The 21,602-nt window shown below is 40.4% G+C and overlaps 1 protein-coding gene across 4 annotated transcripts in view; it reads left to right on the top strand.

The window, feature by feature from the left end:
* The first annotated feature begins 8,852 nt into the window (after positions 1 to 8,852).
* Positions 8,853 to 21,602, top strand: part of Als2 (alsin Rho guanine nucleotide exchange factor ALS2) — a 78,477-nt gene continuing 65,727 nt past the window's right edge. Inside the window, exons 1-2 of one of the 4 annotated variants that reach the window (XM_048344952.1) lie at positions 8,853 to 8,972; positions 21,393 to 21,472. In XM_048344952.1, coding sequence (XP_048200909.1) covers positions 21,453 to 21,472 — 20 coding nt within the window. In that variant the 5' untranslated portion in view covers positions 8,853 to 8,972; positions 21,393 to 21,452. Of the gene's footprint in view, positions 8,973 to 9,272; positions 9,414 to 20,947; positions 21,473 to 21,602 lie in introns of those variants that run through there. The other 3 variants (XM_048344953.1, XM_048344954.1, XM_048344951.1) reach the window with 3 other exon arrangements.

Below are 21,602 nucleotides of genomic sequence, written 5' to 3' on the forward strand. Positions count from 1 at the left end.
AAGAAAACCAAACCCAGTATGGTGGCAAGTGTTTATAATCTCTGCTACAAGGGAGGCATAGGTAAGAAGATCTTGGTCCTAGGCCTGCTAGGCAAAAAGCAAAACTCCACTTGAAAAAATAAGCTAAAGCAAAAATGGCAGACAGTGCGTTTCTTTCTTTTTTTTTTTTTTTAAATTTGGTTTAAGTTACTACATATATTTCACAGTACACATTTTAACTTTCACAATGATGAAAATTATCATTCTACTCTACATAGCTTATGAAGTCTATGAACTTTAACGTCATTTCCTCCATTTCAGACCATATGTACATTACTTTCCTTTTGTTTAGTAATATCTGTTCCCTTTTTCACTTATTACTTCCTTCCCATTCCCACTCATGAGTTGTTTAGTTCACTTTCATCAGTGGGCAGACAGTATGTTTCAAATTACAGCATTAGCCTACCATGTACTAAGGCTCTGAGTTCAAATTCTGGTACTGCCAAAAAGAAAAAGGAAAGGAGGAGGAAAGGATAAAAGGGGAAAAGAGAGAAGGAAGGAAGGAAGGAAGGAAGGAAGGAAGGAAGGAAGGAAGGAAGGAAGGAAGGAAAGAAGGAAGGAAGGAAGGAAGGAAGGAAGGAAGGAAGGAAGGAAGGAAGGAAGGGAGGGAGGGAGGGAGGGAGGGAGGGAGGGAGGGAGGGAGGGAGGGAGGGAGGGAGGGAGGAAGAAAGGGAGGGAGAGAAGGAGGGGAGCGAGGGAAGGAGAGACATGTACAATTTCTTTCCCTCTTGCTTCCTACTAGTTCTGGACATAAGGCATAAAGGAGACAACAAAAATCATTCAGTAATTAAGATGAATAAAAATAATGAGCTGGGAATATGGCCTAGTGGCAAGAGAGCTTGCCTCGTACACAGGAAGCCCTGGGTTCCATTCCACAGCACCACATATATAGAAAACGGCCAGAAGTGGTGCTGTGGCTCAAGTAGCAGAGTGCTAGCCTTGAGCAAAAGCAGCCAGGGACAGTGCTCAGGCCCTGAGTCCAAGGCCCAGGACTGGTAAAAAAAAAAAAAATAATAAATAAATAAATAAAATAAATAAATAAGAAAAAAATAATAATGAGTAATCTTATAATGCAACATTTCCAAAAACCAAATATTAACGCAAAGCAATCTGTGGTGAACAAAATACTGTATCTGATTTTGGGGTTGCAGTTTTTGAGACTATGCAGCCCAGGCTGCCTCAAATTCAGCCTTCTCCTGTCTCAGCCTCACGAATGTTGGGATTACAGGATGGCTTCATTAGACCTGTCTTAGTATCTGAATTTTAACTAAAGACAATTGGCTGGTCTGTCTGCTTTACAACCTGCTGTCATTATATTAAGGAAACAGTCCTTGGCTCCTAGATGTCTCTCAGTTGTCCTCCTAATGTGCCTGCCCTCATCTGATCCACCAAAAGAGCAGGCTTATGAGGGTCGACAGAGGTGTGAGGACAGATTGATAAGAAGAGGCTTTATGTGTATATAAGTTTCCAAATTGTAGAGCTTTTTCCACTTGATGTAAAACATCAGAGACCATTTAGAAAGCATAGGTGTAAGAGCACTTTTCCTCTTTGTGGCCTCAGGTTCCAAAATGGCTGGACTAGAAGCTCTAAAACCCCATCACTTACATGGAAGGCTCTATCTTGTCCTTTAAGACTGTCTTTGCTTTAAATACTAGCTTTTGTGAAAAAAAGGCTATCAAAGCTTTTATCTTCTCATCTCATTAGCTACACAATACTGCAAAAATAATGTTTTCAGCTCACAGCAACATAAATCAAATAACCTTTGTAAACTAGCATAGAAACAGATCCATTATTTACCTCATTGTTTCTATGGGAAAATATGTTCTAAGTTTCACACAATGCACTTGCCAATAAATCTTCCAGACACAATTATAAATGTCCTTTAGCCCCACACACCCATTCTTACTTTTAAGTTAAAAAAAATACACAATACCCAGTTTAAGATCACAATGCAAGAATAGAATTCTTTTTTTGTCAACAAAACAGAGGTAAGGAAAGAATAAGCAAGAGAAGTTACAGTCTTAGGCACGTATTACATAAAAATTATTCAGCTAGACAGGGATATTTTAGTTAAACAGATATTTAAATTTTATTAAAATACCAGTGCTTTAATAGCTAATTACATCATGAAGTAGGATTTATGAACTTATGTCTCAATGATTTTTTCTTTTTCTTTTTTTTTTGCCAGTCCTGGGCCTTGAACTCCAGGCCTGAGCACTGCCCCTGGCTTCTTTTGGCTCAAGGCTAGCACTCTACCACTTGAGCCACAGCGCCACCTCTGGCCATTTTCAACATATGTGGTGCTGAGGAATCTAACCCAAGTCTTCATGTATACAAGGCAAGCACTCTTGCCACTAGGCTATATTCCCAGCCCCTCTCAACGATTTTTCTATAGCACATGCCTCCATTCTGATAATAGCAGGTTAGCATCTGCTTACCTGCACCTGGTGATTAGTCATTCAATCCACTAATTATTTTTTAGTATAAGATGAATAGTAGCATTTCCATCTAAATCATCCCCCAAATGACTACATGCCATCAGTGGAGCTTTTCTCCTCGTTTTGGTCATGAAATTGAACTCTACATAAAGTTCTCCCAGAAGTCCATGAAAGGTCGGTGTTGAAATCTCAGCCACTTAGAATCTCCTGCACCTATTTTCTGTTTTTGAGTAATTGTGACACTTATTAAGAATAGTAAAATTCAGGGCTGGGAATGTGGCTGAGTGGTAGAGTGCTTGCCTAGCATGTATGAAGCCCTGGGTTCAATTCCTCAGTACCACATAAACAGAAAAAGCCAGAAGTGGTGCTGTGACTCAAGTGGTAGAGTGCTTGCCTTAAGCAAAAGAAGCTCAGAAACAGAGCCCAGGCCCTGAGTTTAAAGTCCCATGACTGACAAAAAAAAAAAAAAAGGAAGAATAAAATTTATTAGAATCGAAGGGTATCATTTGGAGATAAAAGTCTCAGAAAGAGAGGTCAGGACTGACTGACCTAACCACTCCTCTTTCCCCCTCCCCCCACCCCCAGGACCAGGGTTTGAAGTTTGGTCCTCACGTTCACTTGGTTTGCCTACTTGCTTGGTTGGTGCTCTACCACTTAAGCCACACCTCTAGCCTTGCTTTTTGATAGTTATTCTTAAGATGGAGTCTTATGACTAGGATTACATCCATGAGCTACCAGCTCCGTTTGGAGTCAATAAATGACTTCCAATTTAAATAATAGTATTTATATATGGCACACCATATGTACATATATACAAAGAAGGGAGCCTAGAACTAATGCTTGCTTGTTACTCATTTTGATCCCTCTGTCTAGAGCCTCACAGGATCTTATTCTAGTTTCTATCACTAGTCCCTATGGGCCCATTCCTTTCCTTCATTTCTTCCTTCCTTCATTCGTTCCTTCCTTTCTTTCTTCCTTTCTTTCTCTCTTAGTACTGGGGTTTGAATTCAGGGCTTCACATTTGCACAGCTGGTGCTCTACCACTTGAACTATATTTCCAGCCCAGCTTTGTACTAGTTATTTTGGAGATAAATAACTTTTCTGCCTGGGCTGGCTTTGAATCATGATTCTGGATCTCAGCCTCCTGAGTAGCTCGGAATATAGCCTGTCATCTCTCTCTTGCACTCCATTCCTTTTTTCTTTTTTAATCTTAGTTCTGCACTCTGCCAGAGTCCTGTGGGGTGGACATATTGAGAAAACAGAAGATAAGAGGCTTAAACCCTTTGGTGGGGCACTGGGGATTGAATTCAGGGCCTCCTGCTTGCCAAGCAAGTGTTCTACCACATCAATCAGTCTGCACAGAAGTTTTGGAGACCTGGGTTTTTGTCCCTCTGCAATGTAAAATACTTGGTTTGTTTTGGCAAATCACTCAGTTTCTTTATGTACATTTTAGGAACTTATATTACAGGACTGTTTTGAAGATAAAGTATACATATAAAACATTTTGCAACTAGCACATTATACAAGGGACTGTATCGTGATACTATTTAAATTAGTCCCCAAATCATTCTGTCCCAAATGCTGCATTACAGCCCAGCCCTCATAGCTGCCTGGCTAATTGGCCATTACCTTCCCTCCTTTTCCCCTTGGACACCAAGAAGATCCTTGTCTTCTATGACTTAAGAATAGGAAAGTGGGAGAAATCCTTCTCAGTTCCTCTCTGTGTAGGCAGAAGATATGAACCAAAACCAATGGCAAACAGGGGAGCTGGCAAGAAGCAAAGAATTGTGCCTATCTTGTTAAAGTATAGTTTATGACATTGCTTAATCTTAATAAACGTTTTAAATGGTCAGTAAAGTGCAAGGTACTTTATAGACATCAATGCTTGGCTGCTAGTTGTTGTTGTTGTTTTACTGGTCCTGGGCTTGAACTCAGGGCCTAGGCCCCTAACCTTCTTTTATTCAAGACTAGCACTCTACCACTTGAGCCACAGCACCATGTCTGGCTTTTTCTGAGTAGATTATTGGAGATAAGAGTCTCATGGACTTTTCTGCCTGAGGTGGCTTCAAACTATGCTCCTTAGTAGCTATGATCCTAGTATCTAGGATTACAGGCATGGGCCACTAGCACCTGACTTTTGTTGCTATTTGTTTAAGTATGTGTCAGAACAAAATTTCTTGAAGAGATATCGTCACTTCTTGACCTCCTATTCTCTTTTTAGCTCATTCCAACAAAGCCTTTGTGACTATGGAACCTGCACCTGCCAACTCAGCAGAGTCCACCATATCAAAACCCAAAGGTTACTCCCCAGATCTCATGTCAGTTGGCTCTTTGGTGCTATCCAATACCATTTACCATGCTTGCTCCTTGCAAGCCTCTTTAATCTCTGTAAAGCAGGAGGGAGTGTAAGAGGAAGGAAGGGAGAGGGAGAGAAAGAAGAGAAAGAAAAGAAAGAAAGAAGAGAAAAGAAAAAGAAGAAATGGAGGGAGAGAGGGATGTAGGGAGGGAGGAGAGAGATGAGCAGAGGAAGCAGTAGGAAGCAGTAAAGTAAGGGAAGAAAGGAAGAGGGAGGGAGGGAAGGTAGGAGATTAAAAAAAACAGAAAAGAAAAAGAAAAAGAAATGAAGAAAAAACAAGCACATTTAGCTCTCAGTTCTGACATAAAAATTTTAGGGCCTGACTCTGTTATTGCTCAGTATTGACTTAAGGCTTGAACTTCTGGTAAAATGAGCCACCATTTACTATGTTAGAGAACAAAAACAAATTAACTCGTTAATTTTTTTTTTTTTTTTTTTTTTTGCCAGTCCTGGGCCTTGGACTCAGGGCCTGAGCACTGTCCCTGGTTTCTTTTTGCTCAAGGCTAGCACTTTGCCACTTGAGCCACAGCACCACTTCTGGCTGTTTTCTATACATGTGGTGCTGGGGAATTGAACCCAGGGCTTCATGTATACGAGTCAAGCACTCTTGCCACTAGGCCATATTCCCCGCCCTAACTCGTTAATTTTTTTCTTCCACATTTTTGGTGTACCTGGTACAGCAATATCAGGATAATGGAACAATTTTTTCTTTAATCTCCCTGCATCAAAAATCCACTTTTTTTTTTTTTTTTTTTTTTTTACAAACAATTTAAGCCTTAGGTCCCCTCTCAGAGCTCATAGTCTGTGAGGACACACTGTAGGTACTGCGTGCGAAAACACATCTAAGATCTAACTCCTTTTCACCTTCTCCACTTTGTGATGGCACCAAGTGTTAAAGCAGCAGCCTACAAACCTCTCTGCTTCCATTCTTCCACTCCTATATTGCTCTCTACTCTGTAGCCTGTTGACAGCAGCCTCTTCCTAAAGCCCCCCAAAGATTTTCCCATGTCAAATATACTAGCAGACCTAAAGTCTGCCTCGCTATCCAGTCATTGTACTTGATCCTTTATCCCAACTTTCTGTTTTTTTTAAATACTTAAAAAAAAAAAAGGCTGGGGATATGACCTAGTGGCAAGAGTGCCTGCCTCATATACATGAGGCCCTGGGTTCGATTCCCCAGCACCACATATACAGAAAATGACCAGAAGTGGTGCTGTGGCTCAAGTGGCAGAGTGCTAGCCTTGAGCAAAAAGCCAGGGACAGTGCTCAGGCCCTGAGTCCAAGCCCCAGGACTGGCCAAAAAAAAAAAATTGACAGTATCTCACTTTGCAGCCCAGGCTGGTCTCAACGTCTCCATCCTCCAGTCTCTTCCTCTCCAGGTCTAAGATTCTAGGCATGCATCAACATGCTTCACTCCTTTTCTTATTCCGTTCTAGCCTCCTTCAACAGTCATATAGTTGTCCTGTTTGCCTTTTCAGTTATCCGCTTCCTTTGTGTGGAGTGCCAGATATCCACGTGGTCCATGTCTTCACTTCCTATTAGGTCTCAGTTCAGAAATCTTCTTAGAAGACAGACATTTCCCATCCACCTTTACACCCTTCTCTTTCTATTATTTTCCTTTTCTTTAGTCTCATTAATACCACTACCACATGTTGGTTTCCTTGTCCTTGAGACAGGGTGTTGTTATATAGCTCAAGATGGCCTTGAGCTCTTGGTCTTCCTGTCTTACCCTGGGATTGGACACATGTACCACACACACCTGAACACGTATATCGCATTTGTTGTTTGCCAGACATCATTCTAAGCACATCACACATATTACATCAGTTAGTCCTCATACCACCTCCAAAGTGAGGCATGATTTATGGATGAGGAAACTAAAGCATATAGAACTGAATAACTTGTACCAATGTTACAAAGCCAAATGCTGAAGCTGAAATCAGAATGTAGATACTATGGCTCCAACATGTAATTTTTAGCAATCCCCCTATTTGTCTCTTCTATACCCTTAGACACCTGGCTATTTTATATTTGTTTATCATCTCACAGTCTTCTCACTTTCAGTTGTTAGTTGCAAAAACCAATCATCATGCCTAACTTAGTGGCTTAAAGCAAGAACTTATCATGTCTCAGGAATGGGGTCAGGAATTCAGACAGGATATGATGAGGCTGTTTTTCTGCCCCACTTTGCATTGGTGTCCCTCTGCTACATTCAGCTGGTGATTAAGTTGGTCTAGAAGGTCTCAAAAGCCATACTCACAGGTCTGGTATTCAGGTTCCTCCAGGTGGAATCTTCACATTGTTTCTTATCAATCTAGAGGACAGCTGGAGCCTCTTTAGAATATTACCTGGTGGCATCTCAGAGCAGGGTATGGATATTACTTGAAGACTTTTTTAAAGCACATATATGCTATATATATATATGCTATATCTATCTATCTAGTCCTGGGACTTGAACTCAGGGCCTGAGCCCTGTCCCTGGCTTCTTTTTCCTCAGGGCTAGCACTCTACTACTTGAATCACAGTGCTAGTTCTGGCTTTTTCTGTTTATTTGGTGCTGAGGAATTAAACCCAGGGCTTCATGCATGTTAGGCAAGCACTCTAGCACTAAGCCACATTCCCAGCCCTTAAAACCATATTTATAAGAAATTACCATTCTCATTTTTCATAGTAGTGATACAATTTTACATTCCCATTGGTGTTTATAAAGTCTTGTTTAAGAATTTCCAGAACTTTATTTCCACCACAATCTGGAGCATATGCGTGGTCATATTGTCTAGCAATCCCTAATTATTCTTAGGTAGAGTTTATTATTCTAAAGCATGGGGATGTGATCTAGGCCTGTCCAAAACACAGGGATAACAAGTGAATTTTAGGACTTCCCTTTCCCAGACATACATTTCATTTTTCTGTCTCTACCCCAAGAAGCCTTGCAGCTTAAAAGAGAAAGAAGGTGCAGACTAATCTATTACCAGTTATCTTTGTAATTTGAGATCTATAAGTAGAGGATAGGGGAGCTCACTGCTGGGTTCCCCCACTCCCCAGTTTTTACTTCCCGGTTTTAATACCTGAGTCTGGCTTCCCCCCCCCCCCCATATTTATTAAGTTCCCCCATCTCTTCATCTAGCTATCCTGTCTCATTTTTACCAAAAGGTGAGGGAGGATAGAGTTCAGTAAGAGGTTAGAAGAGTGTGAGAGTTGAGAACAGGCAGAGAGGCATGGAAGAGATTCTGAGTAGCAGCGTGTAAATGTGACTGTTTGATAGGCACCGCATAATGACCGGCCGCGTGTCAGTTCTGACTGCTGCAGGACACCTTCAGTTTACAAAGGTGCCATTTTTTAGGGTTGGTTGGGTGATTTTCTGCCCTGGGAATGAGGTTGGCTGAACTGCAGCCCAGTAAATTTTACAGGTGGGCGGAGCATCGGGGCTGCAAATGAGGTGAGGCTTTGCTGGAGGAGAAGGGCCGTTTTCACGCTCGTCTCACCGCGGTGGTTGCTGGTGTCAAGATCGGTGTGCAGGTCCCTAGCAACAGAGAGTTCGTACTCACTGTGTGCCCAGAGGGGCGGCTCCGTGAAAGTGTGAGGGGATGACTCGGGGCGCGGGAAGGATGGGGCTGGAGGAAGGATAGGGGTGGAGATGAGGATGGGGCTGCGACCCAAGAGTGAGTGTGCGCGGGGCAAGCACACTAATTTTACTGATTGTATACTGAGAAGTCTGGCGGGGCTTATTTCTTCACAAAAAGGCTAGAACACACACACACACACAGAAACACACACGAGGCTCGCCCGTTGCCATGGAAACGCTGGGGTTGGCCGGGATGACTACGTGTTGCATCATCGCTGAAGCGCACCCTAGGCCTGGCGGTTCCGGTCCGGGCTGTGTTGCTTTGGTCGTAGTCCGTGGCGTCCGACGCGATCTGAGTAATTTTGATCCCTATCAGACGCCGTCGACCGTCTCCCGCGCCGAACCCTCCCACTGGTAGCGGTCTTTTTCCCGCCCCCTACCCTCGCTCAGCTACTTGTGCGGCTCCGCCCCGGCCCTGAGGCCCCGCCCCTGTGAATCAGCTGATCTCGCGAATCCGCGGGGCTGGTCGCGCTCGCGGCCAGAGCTGAGCACGGCGCTGCCGGTGGAGCTTCAGGTGAGCCAGCGCGCGTGCCCGGATGGCCCTGGGCTTCCGAGGGCTAGTCCGCCGGGACGTCCTGTGTGCGGGACACTGGGGTCCGGGAGCGAGGCGGTGGCTCAGGCCGAGGCCCGGGCCGCTCTGCGGTGGCCTGCGGAGACGGCACCCGCGTCTCTCCCGCCCTGCGTTCCAGCGACCGGCCGGCGCCTGAGCCTGTGGGGGAGCCCGGGACGTGGTACCCTGGCCCTGGCCTGGGCCCCGGTCCTCCCTCTCCCCCCGGCTCCGCTCTTCCCAGTACGGACGACACTTTGGTAGTCTCCACTGCGTGGAATTCCTTCTTGCCCTCTCTTCCCGCCGCCACCCACGCTTCTTTCCACCCATTCATTCGCGAAAATTTATTAAATGCCCATAGTAGGAGCTTGAGCAGAAAAGACCGAGTCCCTGAGGTCATAGACTTCGGTGAGTGATCCAGACGAGTTTGCCCCAGGGTACAAATCCTGGTGGTGAGTGGACCCAGGGTATCGGGGCTTGAAGACAGTTGCGGGAGGGGTGGTGGGTGGTGGTGGTAGTGGTGGTGGTGGTGGAAGAAAATTATTTTAGCAGTTTAGCCAAGTCCTCTAGCGTGTTGAGTAATAGGATAAGTTGTAAAGCGTCCTTAAGACAGGAAAAGAACATTGGGGCGACCATAAAAGAAATGCTCCGCAGGCTGGCGTTGTTCCTCCAGGTAATTGTTGGAGACACGCAATTGTAGACTAGTAGAAGCGAATTTACTGCTTAGGAAGAGCATTTTCTTTCTGGTGTAGGATGGGGGAGGAAATAAGTGCTGTCCCCAAATGAAGACATTTACTCTGTTGCTTTTATATCTGTGAGTTGTAAATGTTCTTTAAACAGCTATAAGGAACGAAAGAGTGATGTTATGCTTATTTTGAGCAGGTACGAAAATTCAACAAAGCAGTTGGACACACTTTTTATATATAATTATATAACATATTTACATATGTGCGATTTGGAGTGACCACTTGATCTTCAAGTTAATGAATCTTAAATCAGTGAAGAATTTGCTTTTGCAATGAATTGCAATAATACAAAGTTTAGTGGTTAAGATCCTATCCATGAGTCACATCCACTTAAATCTTTGAGCAAGTTATTGAACCTCTTTACCCCAGTTGCCTTATCTCTAAATTGGAAATGAAAAGCGCTTTTCTGATATTAATACCTTCATATGTAATGGTTCACATCATGTTTATTACAGTGCCTTAATTATGGTAAATATTCAGTGCATATTAACTTTACATTGTTTATATGTATGTATACATGTATGAATACAATGTCTCAGTATATATAGCCCAGGCTGGCCTGAACTGTTGTAGTCTAGCCTAGCCTCCAACTTCCCATCACCCTCTGTCAGCAGGGATCACTCTGTGCCTTCACTCTGGGCTCAGTACATATTAATGCCTTTTATAATTGGTAATATGTTCTTCTACTACATCATGAGCCAACTACGTCATGACTCTTTTTCTCCTAAAAATTAGTATTTTACTAGAACAACTATAGTTCATTTTCCTAAATCAAGGAGACTTTCCAGGTGTATTTATGGTGCTTATATTTAGAGAAAATATGCTTTCTTCCTAAACCAGGATGAGAATCAATGGGTATTCAAGGTTCATCATTGAAGCAAGAAAAATCAAAAGCTATTTCATAATATCAAAATTTGAAAAGATGATGGTCTGAAAAATAAAGGACCAAACATTTTTGGAGAAAATTAGTAGCATTATGCAATCCATTTATTTTTAAAATTGATTTGGTATGGGCCCTGGTAGCTCCTGTATAATCCTAGCCAGCTACCCTCAAGAGGCTGAGATCTTATCTCCATTTAACCACGAAAAAGCTGGAAGTGGAGCTGTGGCTCAAGTGGTAGAGCACTAGCCTACAGGGAAAAAAAGATTTGTAATACATCCTCCTCTTCCTGTTTTTCCTTTTTGGCAATTTGAACTGTAGGAAATTTGAACTCAAGGCACTGAGATTCTCATGCTTGCTCAGCTGGTGCTCTACCATTTGAGTCACTCCTTTAACCCAGCCCAAATTCTTTCTGAATTTGAAACACTTTGGTCTTTTTTGTTGTGAGCCAGGGTCCAGGGTCTTACTATATACTACTGGCCTAGAATTGTTGTTGTTTTTGGTAGTGTTGAGAATCAAACTCAGAAAAAGTGCTCTGCCACTCTACCATGTCCTCAGCTGGCATGGAACTTTTGATCTTCCTTCCTCAGCATTCTGGGTGTTGAGCTTATAAAATACCTGCTCTTATGTTGGATATTTTGATTGTTAAAGAAGAAAGGTTATTTTAAGAACTTCAAAGAGTCCTGATTGTAGTTTTTGTGTGATAAGGTGGAAAGAATACTGCTCATCTCCTACCTTTTCATGAAAAACAGGTTTAAAGCAGGTTATTGCCAGGTCCCTTCTAAACGTGTTTCTAAAGAATATCACTGGCTTACAATAACTTTCTATAACTTTGTACTGATATGAGACTAAGTAAGGGTAAGTTGAAAAACTGAAGGAAGTTAGAGTGATTTTTGTCCTGAAGACCTGCTTTGGTGTTTTTTGTTTTGTCATGGGGCTTGCACTCAGGACCTGGGCAGTGTCCCAGTGCTCTTGCTCAAGGCTAGCTGTCTACCACTTAGAGCCATAGCTCCACTTCCAGTTTCCTGGAGGTTAATTGGAGATAAGAGTCTCACAGACTTTCTTACCCGGGTTAGCTTCAAACCTTGATCCTTAGATCTCAACCTCCTGAGTAGCTAGGATTACAGGTATGAGCCACCAGTGCCAGGTTGCATTGATGTTTTAAAGAGCTGAGTGACTTTGAAATCCTTTTGCTTTTTAAAACTTTTTTTTTGGCCAGTCCTGGGCCTTGGACTCAGGGCCTGAGCACCGTCCCTGGCTTCTTCCCGCTCAAGGCTAGCACTCTGCCACTTGAGCCACAGCGCCGCTTCTGGCCGTTTTCTGCATATGTGGTGCTGGGGAATCGAACCTAGGGCCTCGTGTATCCGAGGCAGGCACTCTTGCCACTAGGCTATATCCCCAGCCCCTTTTTAAAACTTTTGCACAATTAGGAGGTAGCGCTGTGGCTCAAAGTAGTAAGTAGAGCATTAGCTTCAAGCAAATCAGGGATAGTGCCTAGGTCCTGAGTTCAAGCCCCATAATCAACAACAACAACAAAAAGTTTGCAGAATTAAACACACATTCTATTCTGTTAAATATGGAGATTAAATTTTTTTCACACAATTTTAAATTATTGTTATAAAGGTGATGTGTGAAGGGATTACAGTTTCATAGGTCAGGTAATGAATGTCTTTTTTGTCAAACCTTCCTTTGCTTTATCCCAGTTTTCCCCTCCCATCCCCTGGAGATTTTCTTGAGTTTTTTGTTGTTCTTATTGCCAGTACTGGAACTTTGCACTCTTGCATGTTTTTGTTTTCATTCAAAGCTGGTGCTCTACCACCTGAGCCACAGCCCTACTTCCAGCTTTATCTCTCCGAAGATAAGAGTTCTTTGGTTTTGTCTGCCTAAGGTTGGCTTCCAACCTCAATCCTCAAATCTCAGTCCCCTGAGTAGCTAAGATTATATGTGTGAGCCACTGGTGCGAGTTTAGAGTAAGATACAGATAGATAGATAGATAGATAGATAGATAGATATGTAGATATATATATACACACACATATATATTTCCTTTATTGTCAAAGTGAAGTACAGAGGGGTTACAGTTTCATATGGAAGGCAGTGAGTACATTTCTTGTTCAACTTGTTACCTCCTCCCTCATTTTTCCTCTGCCTCCCCCCCCCCACCATGAGTTGTACAGTTGTTTTACACCAAGTGGTTTTGTAAGTATTGCTTTTGGAATCATTTGTCTTTTCATCCTTTGTCTCTCAAGTTTAATATTACCTTTTCCTTCCCTAGTTCTAATACCCATATATACAGTATCCAGGGTACTCAGATGAGATACAGTGATAGCAGGGGTACAACCACAGGAAGGGAATACGAGAGACACACAAAAAAAGGGCACAGCTTCATATGGAATGTTGAAAATAATTACAACAATGATATAGGAAAATGTGGTACATATATACAATGGAATTCTATGCATCTATCAGAAAGAATGACATTGCTCCATTTGTAAGGGAATAATGTTCTTTTCTTTTATTAGTTGTGCCTGTTCTGGGCTTGAAATCCAAGCCTTTTTTTCCTCAAAGCTATCACTCCACCACTTGAGCCACAGCTCTACTTCTAGTTTTGTTGATGTTGTTTTAGGTAGTTAATTGAAGAGTCTCATAGACTTTGCTGCCTAGGCTGGCTTTAATCGAGATCCTCAGATCTCAGCCTCCTGAGTAGCGAGTAGGTGTAAGCCTCCAGTGCCCAGCTAGAGTTTTGTTTTATTTTTTTAATGATTTTTAAAAATCTCTTTCCACTGATAATCAAATGATTCCCATAACAAAGTAGTAGATTTTGTAAGGTATCAATGTTTAAGAAAATGCCAGGTAAACACAAGTAAAATAGCAACAAATTATGACTGGGTTCTTTTTTTTAGCATTACACTCATTGTCTTATCTGTAGCTCCTTTTCCTCAAGGTATGTTTGATGTTGGGATCTTTAGATTATGTCCTTTGGGGAAGGGTGTGGAGTTACCAGGGCTTGAATTCAGAACCTTATGCTTGCTTGCTTGCTTGCTTGGTGTTATACCAGTTGAGCTATACATCCAGCCCTGCCCCTTTCTGGTTATTTTAAAGATGGGGTCTCTGGGACTTTTTTCTCCTGGGCTGGTTGGGAACTACAACTTTCTAGATGTCAGCCTCCTAAATAATTACAATTACAGGCATGAGCCTCCAGTACCCAGTTGATGTTTCTTGATGTTTTTCTGAATGTGGTTGAATTAAACTAGTTGATCCAAGTGGGTAGAGCAAAAACATCTAAATAAAAGTATTGTATACTTCTTTGGGTTATTATATAGTTCTTTTAAGTTCGAAGAATGTGTAATTTCCTCAGTTTTAATGAGAAAAACACTACGTGTGACCTTGTGGTAGAGTTTGTTTCACTGCCAGAGAATTATGCCCAGAAAGAAGATTGCTTTAGTTTCATTACTCCCACAAATTAACCCACTCATATTCCTCTTTTAAAATTTATTTCTTTATTGTCTAAGTATTGTAAGAGGGGTTACAGTTTCATATTTCCTTTTATTATCATGTTATTAAATATTTTTCTTCTGAGTCAGTTCTTCAGTTCACACAACCTGTATCAGGAAGGTGGTGGTTTAAGGCCTAGACCTAATCTGGGTGGGTTAACATTCACTTCAAGATTCTTTTTTTCCATAGCCTAAATTTTTGTGGAGCCAGTTTCCTTTTTAAACTTAAAGCAGTTTTTCAAACAAACATATAACAAGAGTGATTATGGCAGCTTTTTAAAATGTGAAATCCATTTGTACATTAGAAGAAAAATGAATAAGCTAGTTTATTCTTTCAGTTGGATGCTTATCCTCTAGTAAAACAAATGAATTACATCTATACTTAGGAGGAAGTACACAGTATTGGGTAAAAAAAGCAAATTGTCAAACTTATATAGAGACATCTGTTTATTTACAGTTTTAAAACAATATAGCAGTACACATTGTTTATTAAAACACATCTAGTGATATACACTTGAAAGCATAGAACCTACTTATGTTTTAATTGAGGTATACTTTTAGGTATATCAGATAACCAAGTAAATCTCCTTCAGTTATATATAGCTTTTTCTTCTATTATAGAGCCAAAGCAGATAAGAAAATATGTTCATATTTGCTTAAAACTGGGTAAAGAGCACATAGATTTGTTATTTATTTTTATACATGCCTATGATGCTTGTGAAACTAGCACTCAAAGTGTTTATTTATAATCAAGACACTTCCAGTATGTTTTACTTTGTTACCTCAAAGTAGTAGAGTCTGGAAAAATAACTCTCCCCCTATCAGAGAAAAGGAACATGCCAGGCAGCTCCACTGTGTAAATCTGTTCAGCAGAGAGGAGACAACTATTATTTGGTCAGTTTTACTTTGTAATTTGATTTTGTGTTCCTGGGAAATGCTTTCTCTAACAAAAGAAGGCAAGACCATTGAAAGGCTGCAGGAGAATTAAAATTCTACAGGTTTTTAGGAAATCCAGGCACGTGCTGATCATGAACTCTCAAAGTTAGGGAAGCAAGTTGAATCTAAGGAATTTGAACATAGACTGACTCTTAGAATTACCACAGATTTCATTTGTTATAAGCATTTTTTAAACATTGTTTACATTAGTTATTAAACTTATTCTCATGGGTATTATAATTCTAGTAAATTGAATTCTAAATCCCCAGGGACTACAACAATTTGAACACTATTGTACTGTTTCTAATTCTATTGTACTGTTACTAATCTTAAAAAGATGAATTTTGAAAAGATACAGTAGGTACCAAAATGAACTAAGTATGTATTGCTGGTCATTTATTTTTGTCATGTGTACATACCCTTTCCTTTTAGAGACATACTACAGTCAGAAGAGTAGTTTTAGTAGGGTTCAGCTTCAAATTAGCACCCATTAAATAAAAGAGAGAAGACTATAATCTGCATGTGGTGGTCTTGAAAACTTGTAATCCCAACTGGAGGCTAAAGGCAGGAGAAATTTAGTGAGACCCTGACTCAAAATAAAAAGGACCAGAAGCTGGGCTTGGTAGCACATGCCTATAATCTCATCTAGCTGAGGTAGTTATGGTAAGAGGATCTTGAGTTCAAATTCAGCTTGGGCGAGATCCTGCCTCAAAAAAAAGCTAGGTGTAGCTTGATAGTAGCATGCTGGCCTAGCATGCTTGAGGCCCTGGGTTTAATCCCCAGTTTAAAAAGAGAGACAGATTGACATAGAAATACTAAGGGTGGAGGAGATTGAGACTGGGCTTTTCTGTCCATGAATGCACTAAGAGCTGTATTGGGGGAAAAGGAGAGAACATGTTAGTCCTTTTGTACTAAGATTTGAGCTAAGGGCTCATCTTTGCTAGGCAATCTATGGGATTTGAAAAGACTTTCACCTTGGTTGGTTGATTTGTCAGCTTCCTTGCAAGTTTAATTTTCCTCAGCCTTCTGTAATGCTTGGTGAAACACCAGTGACAGGAGACCCAGGAAGTAGCAGTTAGAATATATGTTATTTGTAAATCATGTTTGAGACTAAGCTTGCTTTAATCTATGTGTAAGCATATTGACCAAGCTCCTAGAAGCAACTATTTCTAAAGTATCGTGAGTACTATACCAGATGATCTTAAATTACTTTTTCTTTTTATTACGGTGCTTTTCTTTTTAGTGGCAGCACTGGGCAGAAACACTGCCACTTGAGCCATGCTCCAATCCTTAAATTATTTACTATATTCATAGTATAAACTCTAGCTTACTACATTGTAATAAAATATAACCAACTAAAACAAAAGAGGAAATGTTAGTGGCTATATACATCTAGTAATTTTGTGTCCATGTCACTAGTTACTATGTCCAAATTCTATTTTTAGCATTATGTTACAGTTTATTGCCTTCCTATCTTAATGTCTATACATTCTAATCACCAATGATCATTACTGTATTATTACCCTTTAACTTCCTTATGTTTTTATCCTGGTCATTGTTCTGTAACCATGTTCAACTCTCTCATCTTCCCAACCCTCAAACAACAGGAAACAAGACCCCTGATTTACTGCTCCATTTCATTGACATGTGAAATAACACTTTTCAAAAGAATCTTCACTAGTTCTTTGTCTTCCCTTCCTCACTTCCAAATTTATGTTCACTTTACTCCAGTCTAATTTTCATTCTCCAGATCTCTGCAATTAAGACCAAGTAAGCAGTGTCATCTGCATTGGCAATGTAGTTCACATTTTTTTTTATGAGACCCCTGCTGCCTTGACCTAATTGACCTCTTCCTTGAAATGCTTTCTGTTTGCTTTCATGTGCTTAAAACATACTCATGTTTTTCCCCTTCCTGTCAGAGCACTCTTGCCTCAGTCATCCTAGGTTGTCATCCTATCCAGCTGCTAGGTACAAGAGCTCCTAACAGCAGTCTCTTGTGCCTTTCCTTTCACTCTACACATGTTCCAATGACATTATTCATTTCAGTGAGCTCAAATATTATTCATACCTTCCCAAGTTTTTGTCAATAGCTGAGATCTGTCTTTTCTCCATGCTTGTATATTTTTATCTGTTCATTTGCTAAATATTCCATTGGGTTTTTCACTTAAATATTATTTTATTAGACTTGTATCTTTTATTTGGTGATCCTGTTTCCCCTTATCTTTCCTCCTATCTTTTAGTAAATAGAACCACTAATAGTGGTGTTCAAGACAGAACCTGGAGCCTATTCGTCCCTCCCTCTCTCCCTCCCTCCCTCCCTCCCTCCTTCCCTTTTGAAATGGGTTCTGTGTATCCCTGGATTGCATTAACTCTCTATCTTCTTTCCTTAGCCTCCCAAATATGCCTTTTCTCTTTTAAGGACAATGTTGTTGTTGTTGTTGTTGTTGTTTTTTGTGTGTGTGTGTGTGTGTGTGTGTGTGTAATCCAAATTGGACTAGGTCTCTTGGTAGTAGACTGGCTTTAAACTCATCCTCTGCTTGGCCTGAAGTGTTGGAATTACATTATTTACAGTATATCACCATGCTCTACATGAGTCTATTCTTGATACCAATTCCTTTATTTCCCACCTATGTCTATTCACCAAGTCCTAGTTGTGCCCCTAAAGCACTCCTGACATTCATCCCTTTCTTCCCCGCCAAATTAGCAGCCTTATATGAAACTGAAGAGCACAGGCCCCCTTCTTCCACTGAGAAGATGGGCAAAGTATTTGCAGCCAGAATATTCCTTTTAAAATTAAATGTGGGTGCTGTATGTACACAGTAGCAGACCTGTAGTCCCAGCACTAGAGAGGCTAAGGCAGGAAAATCGCCCGTTCAAGGCCAGCCTGGATTTCACAGGGAGACTTTTTCCTCAAATAGAGCAAAGCAAACCCAAACAAAAAAATCTATATGAACACACTGATGAAGAAAAATGCATGTGAAATAGTTCCTCAGTTTTCTATTGCTACTGTAACAATTGTAATAGAATTGTAACAGTTATAACAATTCTGTTGCTACAAACTTTGTGGCTTAAAAATAACACAAATCCTTTGTTTTGGAGTTTGTAAATTAAAGATCTGATAGGCCAAAATCAGGGTTATCTGCATGATTTTTTTCTGCAGGCTTTGGAAGAGAATCCGTTTTCACCTACCTGTAGGTAGATGCTGCCTACATTCATTGGTTTATATCTGCCTTTCCGATTGTAAAAGTCATCGATGTAGATCTCTCTGACCCATCCTAAATTATCACATCTCTTTCTCAGTTTCTGCATCTTCCACTCTGAAGAACTCTTGGGATTACCTTGGGTCTACCTGGTCCACCTTGGGTCTTCTTCCTATCCTCAGGTCAGCTGAATTGTTACCTTGTAACCTAACATTCACAGGATCAGGACATCTTTAGGGACTCTGTTTTTACCTACTGTCTGTGAAAAAAAATTGCAAAGCAGGTTGGAGAGCTTTAATTTATTTGGGACTTAAAAAATTAGTAGTGGTAGAAATATGGATTGTTATAATTAACCTAAGAAAACTCTGTGTTCAAGAATCAGACACTAAATAAATATTCATTGACTATAACATTTGCAAAAGATTCTCAAGTTTTTTGTTTGTTTGTTTGGTTTTGAATCTGAATCTTGTCCAGACTGGCTTGAAACTGTGAATTCTGCCTCAGCCTCTGAAGTGCTAGGATAACAGAAATACACTATCATAGCCAGTTTTGAACATTTTGTTGCTAGGCTCTAAGGAACAATTCAGTTTACATATGGTGAATCCATTGTGAGAAATAGGGTGTATACCTCCTTGTCCTCCTGGAGGAATTTTCTGGCTTCTGTTAGAGATTGTTGAATGCTAGTCATGGGGACAGCAATTCCTTGATCACTGATAAGTGAGCACCAGCTAGATCTGGCGTATCATGAAATGCACTTTGAATAGAGCTAATTATTATAAGGTATGAAATATAATAGCACTTAATGATTCTGTTTATTAAAGAACATTACATGTATTCATATTTATCTTGTTTACCTGGTACCCTTCATCCAACTTTGAGTGATTCAAAATCTTTCTAAAATAAGCACTAGGTAGGAAGTAGTTTCCTGTAGTTACCAGATGGGAAATGGTAAGAATTCTCTGGCACCTGAAGTAAACAGATGGACCATAGACCACTCCTGCTGGTATGGACTCTGCAGAACACAGTGACCATACTCTACCCTTTGGCAGAAAAATCACAGATTTGGCCACAGTCTTTTTTTTTTTTTTGTGCCTGTCCTGGGGCTTGAACTTTTTTTTTTTTCTTGTCCCTGCTTAAGGCTAACCCATTTGAGTCACAGTTCCACTTTTGGCTTTTTTTTTTTTTTAAACAAAAATAAGACTTCATTTTTCATGAGAATCCCTCCCCGCCACCCCCCTGCCACCGCCCAAGATCTCAGCCTTCTGAATAGTTAGGATTACAGGCATGAGCCATCAGTGCCCCACTTCATTTTTCATGAGTTTTGATGCTCCTAAATATTGTGTATTTCTGGGCTGAGCTCTAGCTACTCAGGAGGCTGAGATCTGAGGTAGTGACTTTGAAGCCAGTCCCAGCAGGAAAATTCTTTGAGACTTTTCTCCAATTAACCACCAAAAAGCTGAAAGTGGACCTGTGACTCATGTGGTAAAGCACTAGCCTTGAGCACAAAAGTTCAGGGACAGCACCTGGCCTTTGAGTGTTAGCCTCAGGACTAGCACGTGCGCGCGCACGAGCGCGCACACATACACACAGTGAATTTCTGAGTTGAAAGGCACTCAGCGATTTTTTGTTTATTTTTCTCATGTTTTTTTTCAACATTGACTTTCTAAACTTACAGGCCATATTTTTCAGTACTTCATTGAATGGTGCAATTTTTTTTTTTTTCCAGTTTGGGCTAGCCTTGAATTTATTGCCTCATGGCTCTCCCTGCTGAATGCTGAGATTACAGGTGTGTACCACCACACTCAGCCATCCAGATGTCTGGCTTTATTTTTGAATGGTAGATTTAAAAACAATAAATTTAAAATGCAAACTTCTGCTAGCCCTTTGGATTATGAGGCATATTAGTATTGAATTGAGGTTCAGATTGAGGGAAATACTGATATATATATATATATGTGTATATATATATATATATATATATATATATATATATATATATATATATATATACTTTTTTTTGGGGGGGGAGCTGGTCCTTGTCCTTGAACTCTGAACTTCTTTGGTTCAAGGCTAGTACTTTACTACCTGAACCACAGCACCACTTCTACCTTTTTGTAAGTAGTTTATTGGCAATACAAGTTTCACAGACTTTCTTAACCAGGCTGGCTTTGAACCACCATCCTTAGATCTTAGCTTCCTGAGTAGGATTACAGGCATGAGCCACTGGCATCTGGCTAAGTTTTTTCTTGTTTTTTTGTTTTATTAAAAAATTTTATTGTCAAGGTGATATACAGAGGGATTACATTTACATACATAATAAGTTAGTACATTTCTTGTCAAACTTGTTCCCCCCTCCCTCTTTTTTTCGCCCACCTTTCTTCCCCCCACTCCCCCTTTAATAAGTAGAAAACTTTTTTAAAAATCAGTCCTGGAGCTTGAACTCAGGACCTGGGTGTTGTCCCTGAGTTTTTGTGCTCAAGGGTAGCACCCTACTACTAGAGCCACAGTTCTACTTCTGGCTTTTCTGGCTTTTTTTTTTTTTTGATGGTTAATTGGAGATAAGAATGTCTTGGACTTCTGCTTGGGATGGCTTCAAATAGTGAACCTTAGATCTCAGCCTCCTGGGTATAGCTAGGATTACAGGCATGAGTCACTGGCACTCAGCTGGTAGAAATGATAAAATTTTTTGTATATTCCTGAAAAATTATTTTAATCTGGGCCATTAGTAAAATTAATATATACTTCTTCTTGTATAAACATAACCTTAGTGACATTGTCCATGTGTTTGTAATTTTTGTACTTAAATGATTTGTAGGGTGAACTAACTTCAAAACAAAAAATTAGTTGACTAGAACAGGACACTGTTGTAGGTAGGCTTTTCTTCTTTGACATTATGTTTGGTGGTCAACTTGCATTTCTATAAGTTCAGTAGGCAGACTTAGTCTAGATATTTGATTTTGGTAGGCAGGATAAGAAATAATTTAAATAGTTTCTCTGTATATTTTTTGTCCAGTGAATGTATATTTGTTAGAGGTCTGCCTTTTTCCCCCCTCCTAATCTGAGGAATAAAATAGCAAGGCATTCATTCTTTCACTGATTTTTTTATGCTGAACTAATGTTTTCTCATTTAGGTCTTAATATGCCTTTTGCAAAAAGGGAATGATTTTGTGATGGAGAATTCCCCGTGACCGATGGACTCAAAGAAGAAAAGGTAAAATCATTTCTTTGTTTTCCTTTATTCTTCCTGGAAAACACAACAGGCAACTCTATGTGAGTCTAACTTTTCTTCAGTTTCATTTTCTTTTTGACAGTGGTTGAGAGGACATTGCGACAATCATAGT

Source organism: Perognathus longimembris, chromosome 4 (genome assembly GCF_023159225.1).
Source record: "Perognathus longimembris pacificus isolate PPM17 chromosome 4, ASM2315922v1, whole genome shotgun sequence".
NCBI lineage: Eukaryota > Metazoa > Chordata > Mammalia > Rodentia > Heteromyidae > Perognathus > Perognathus longimembris.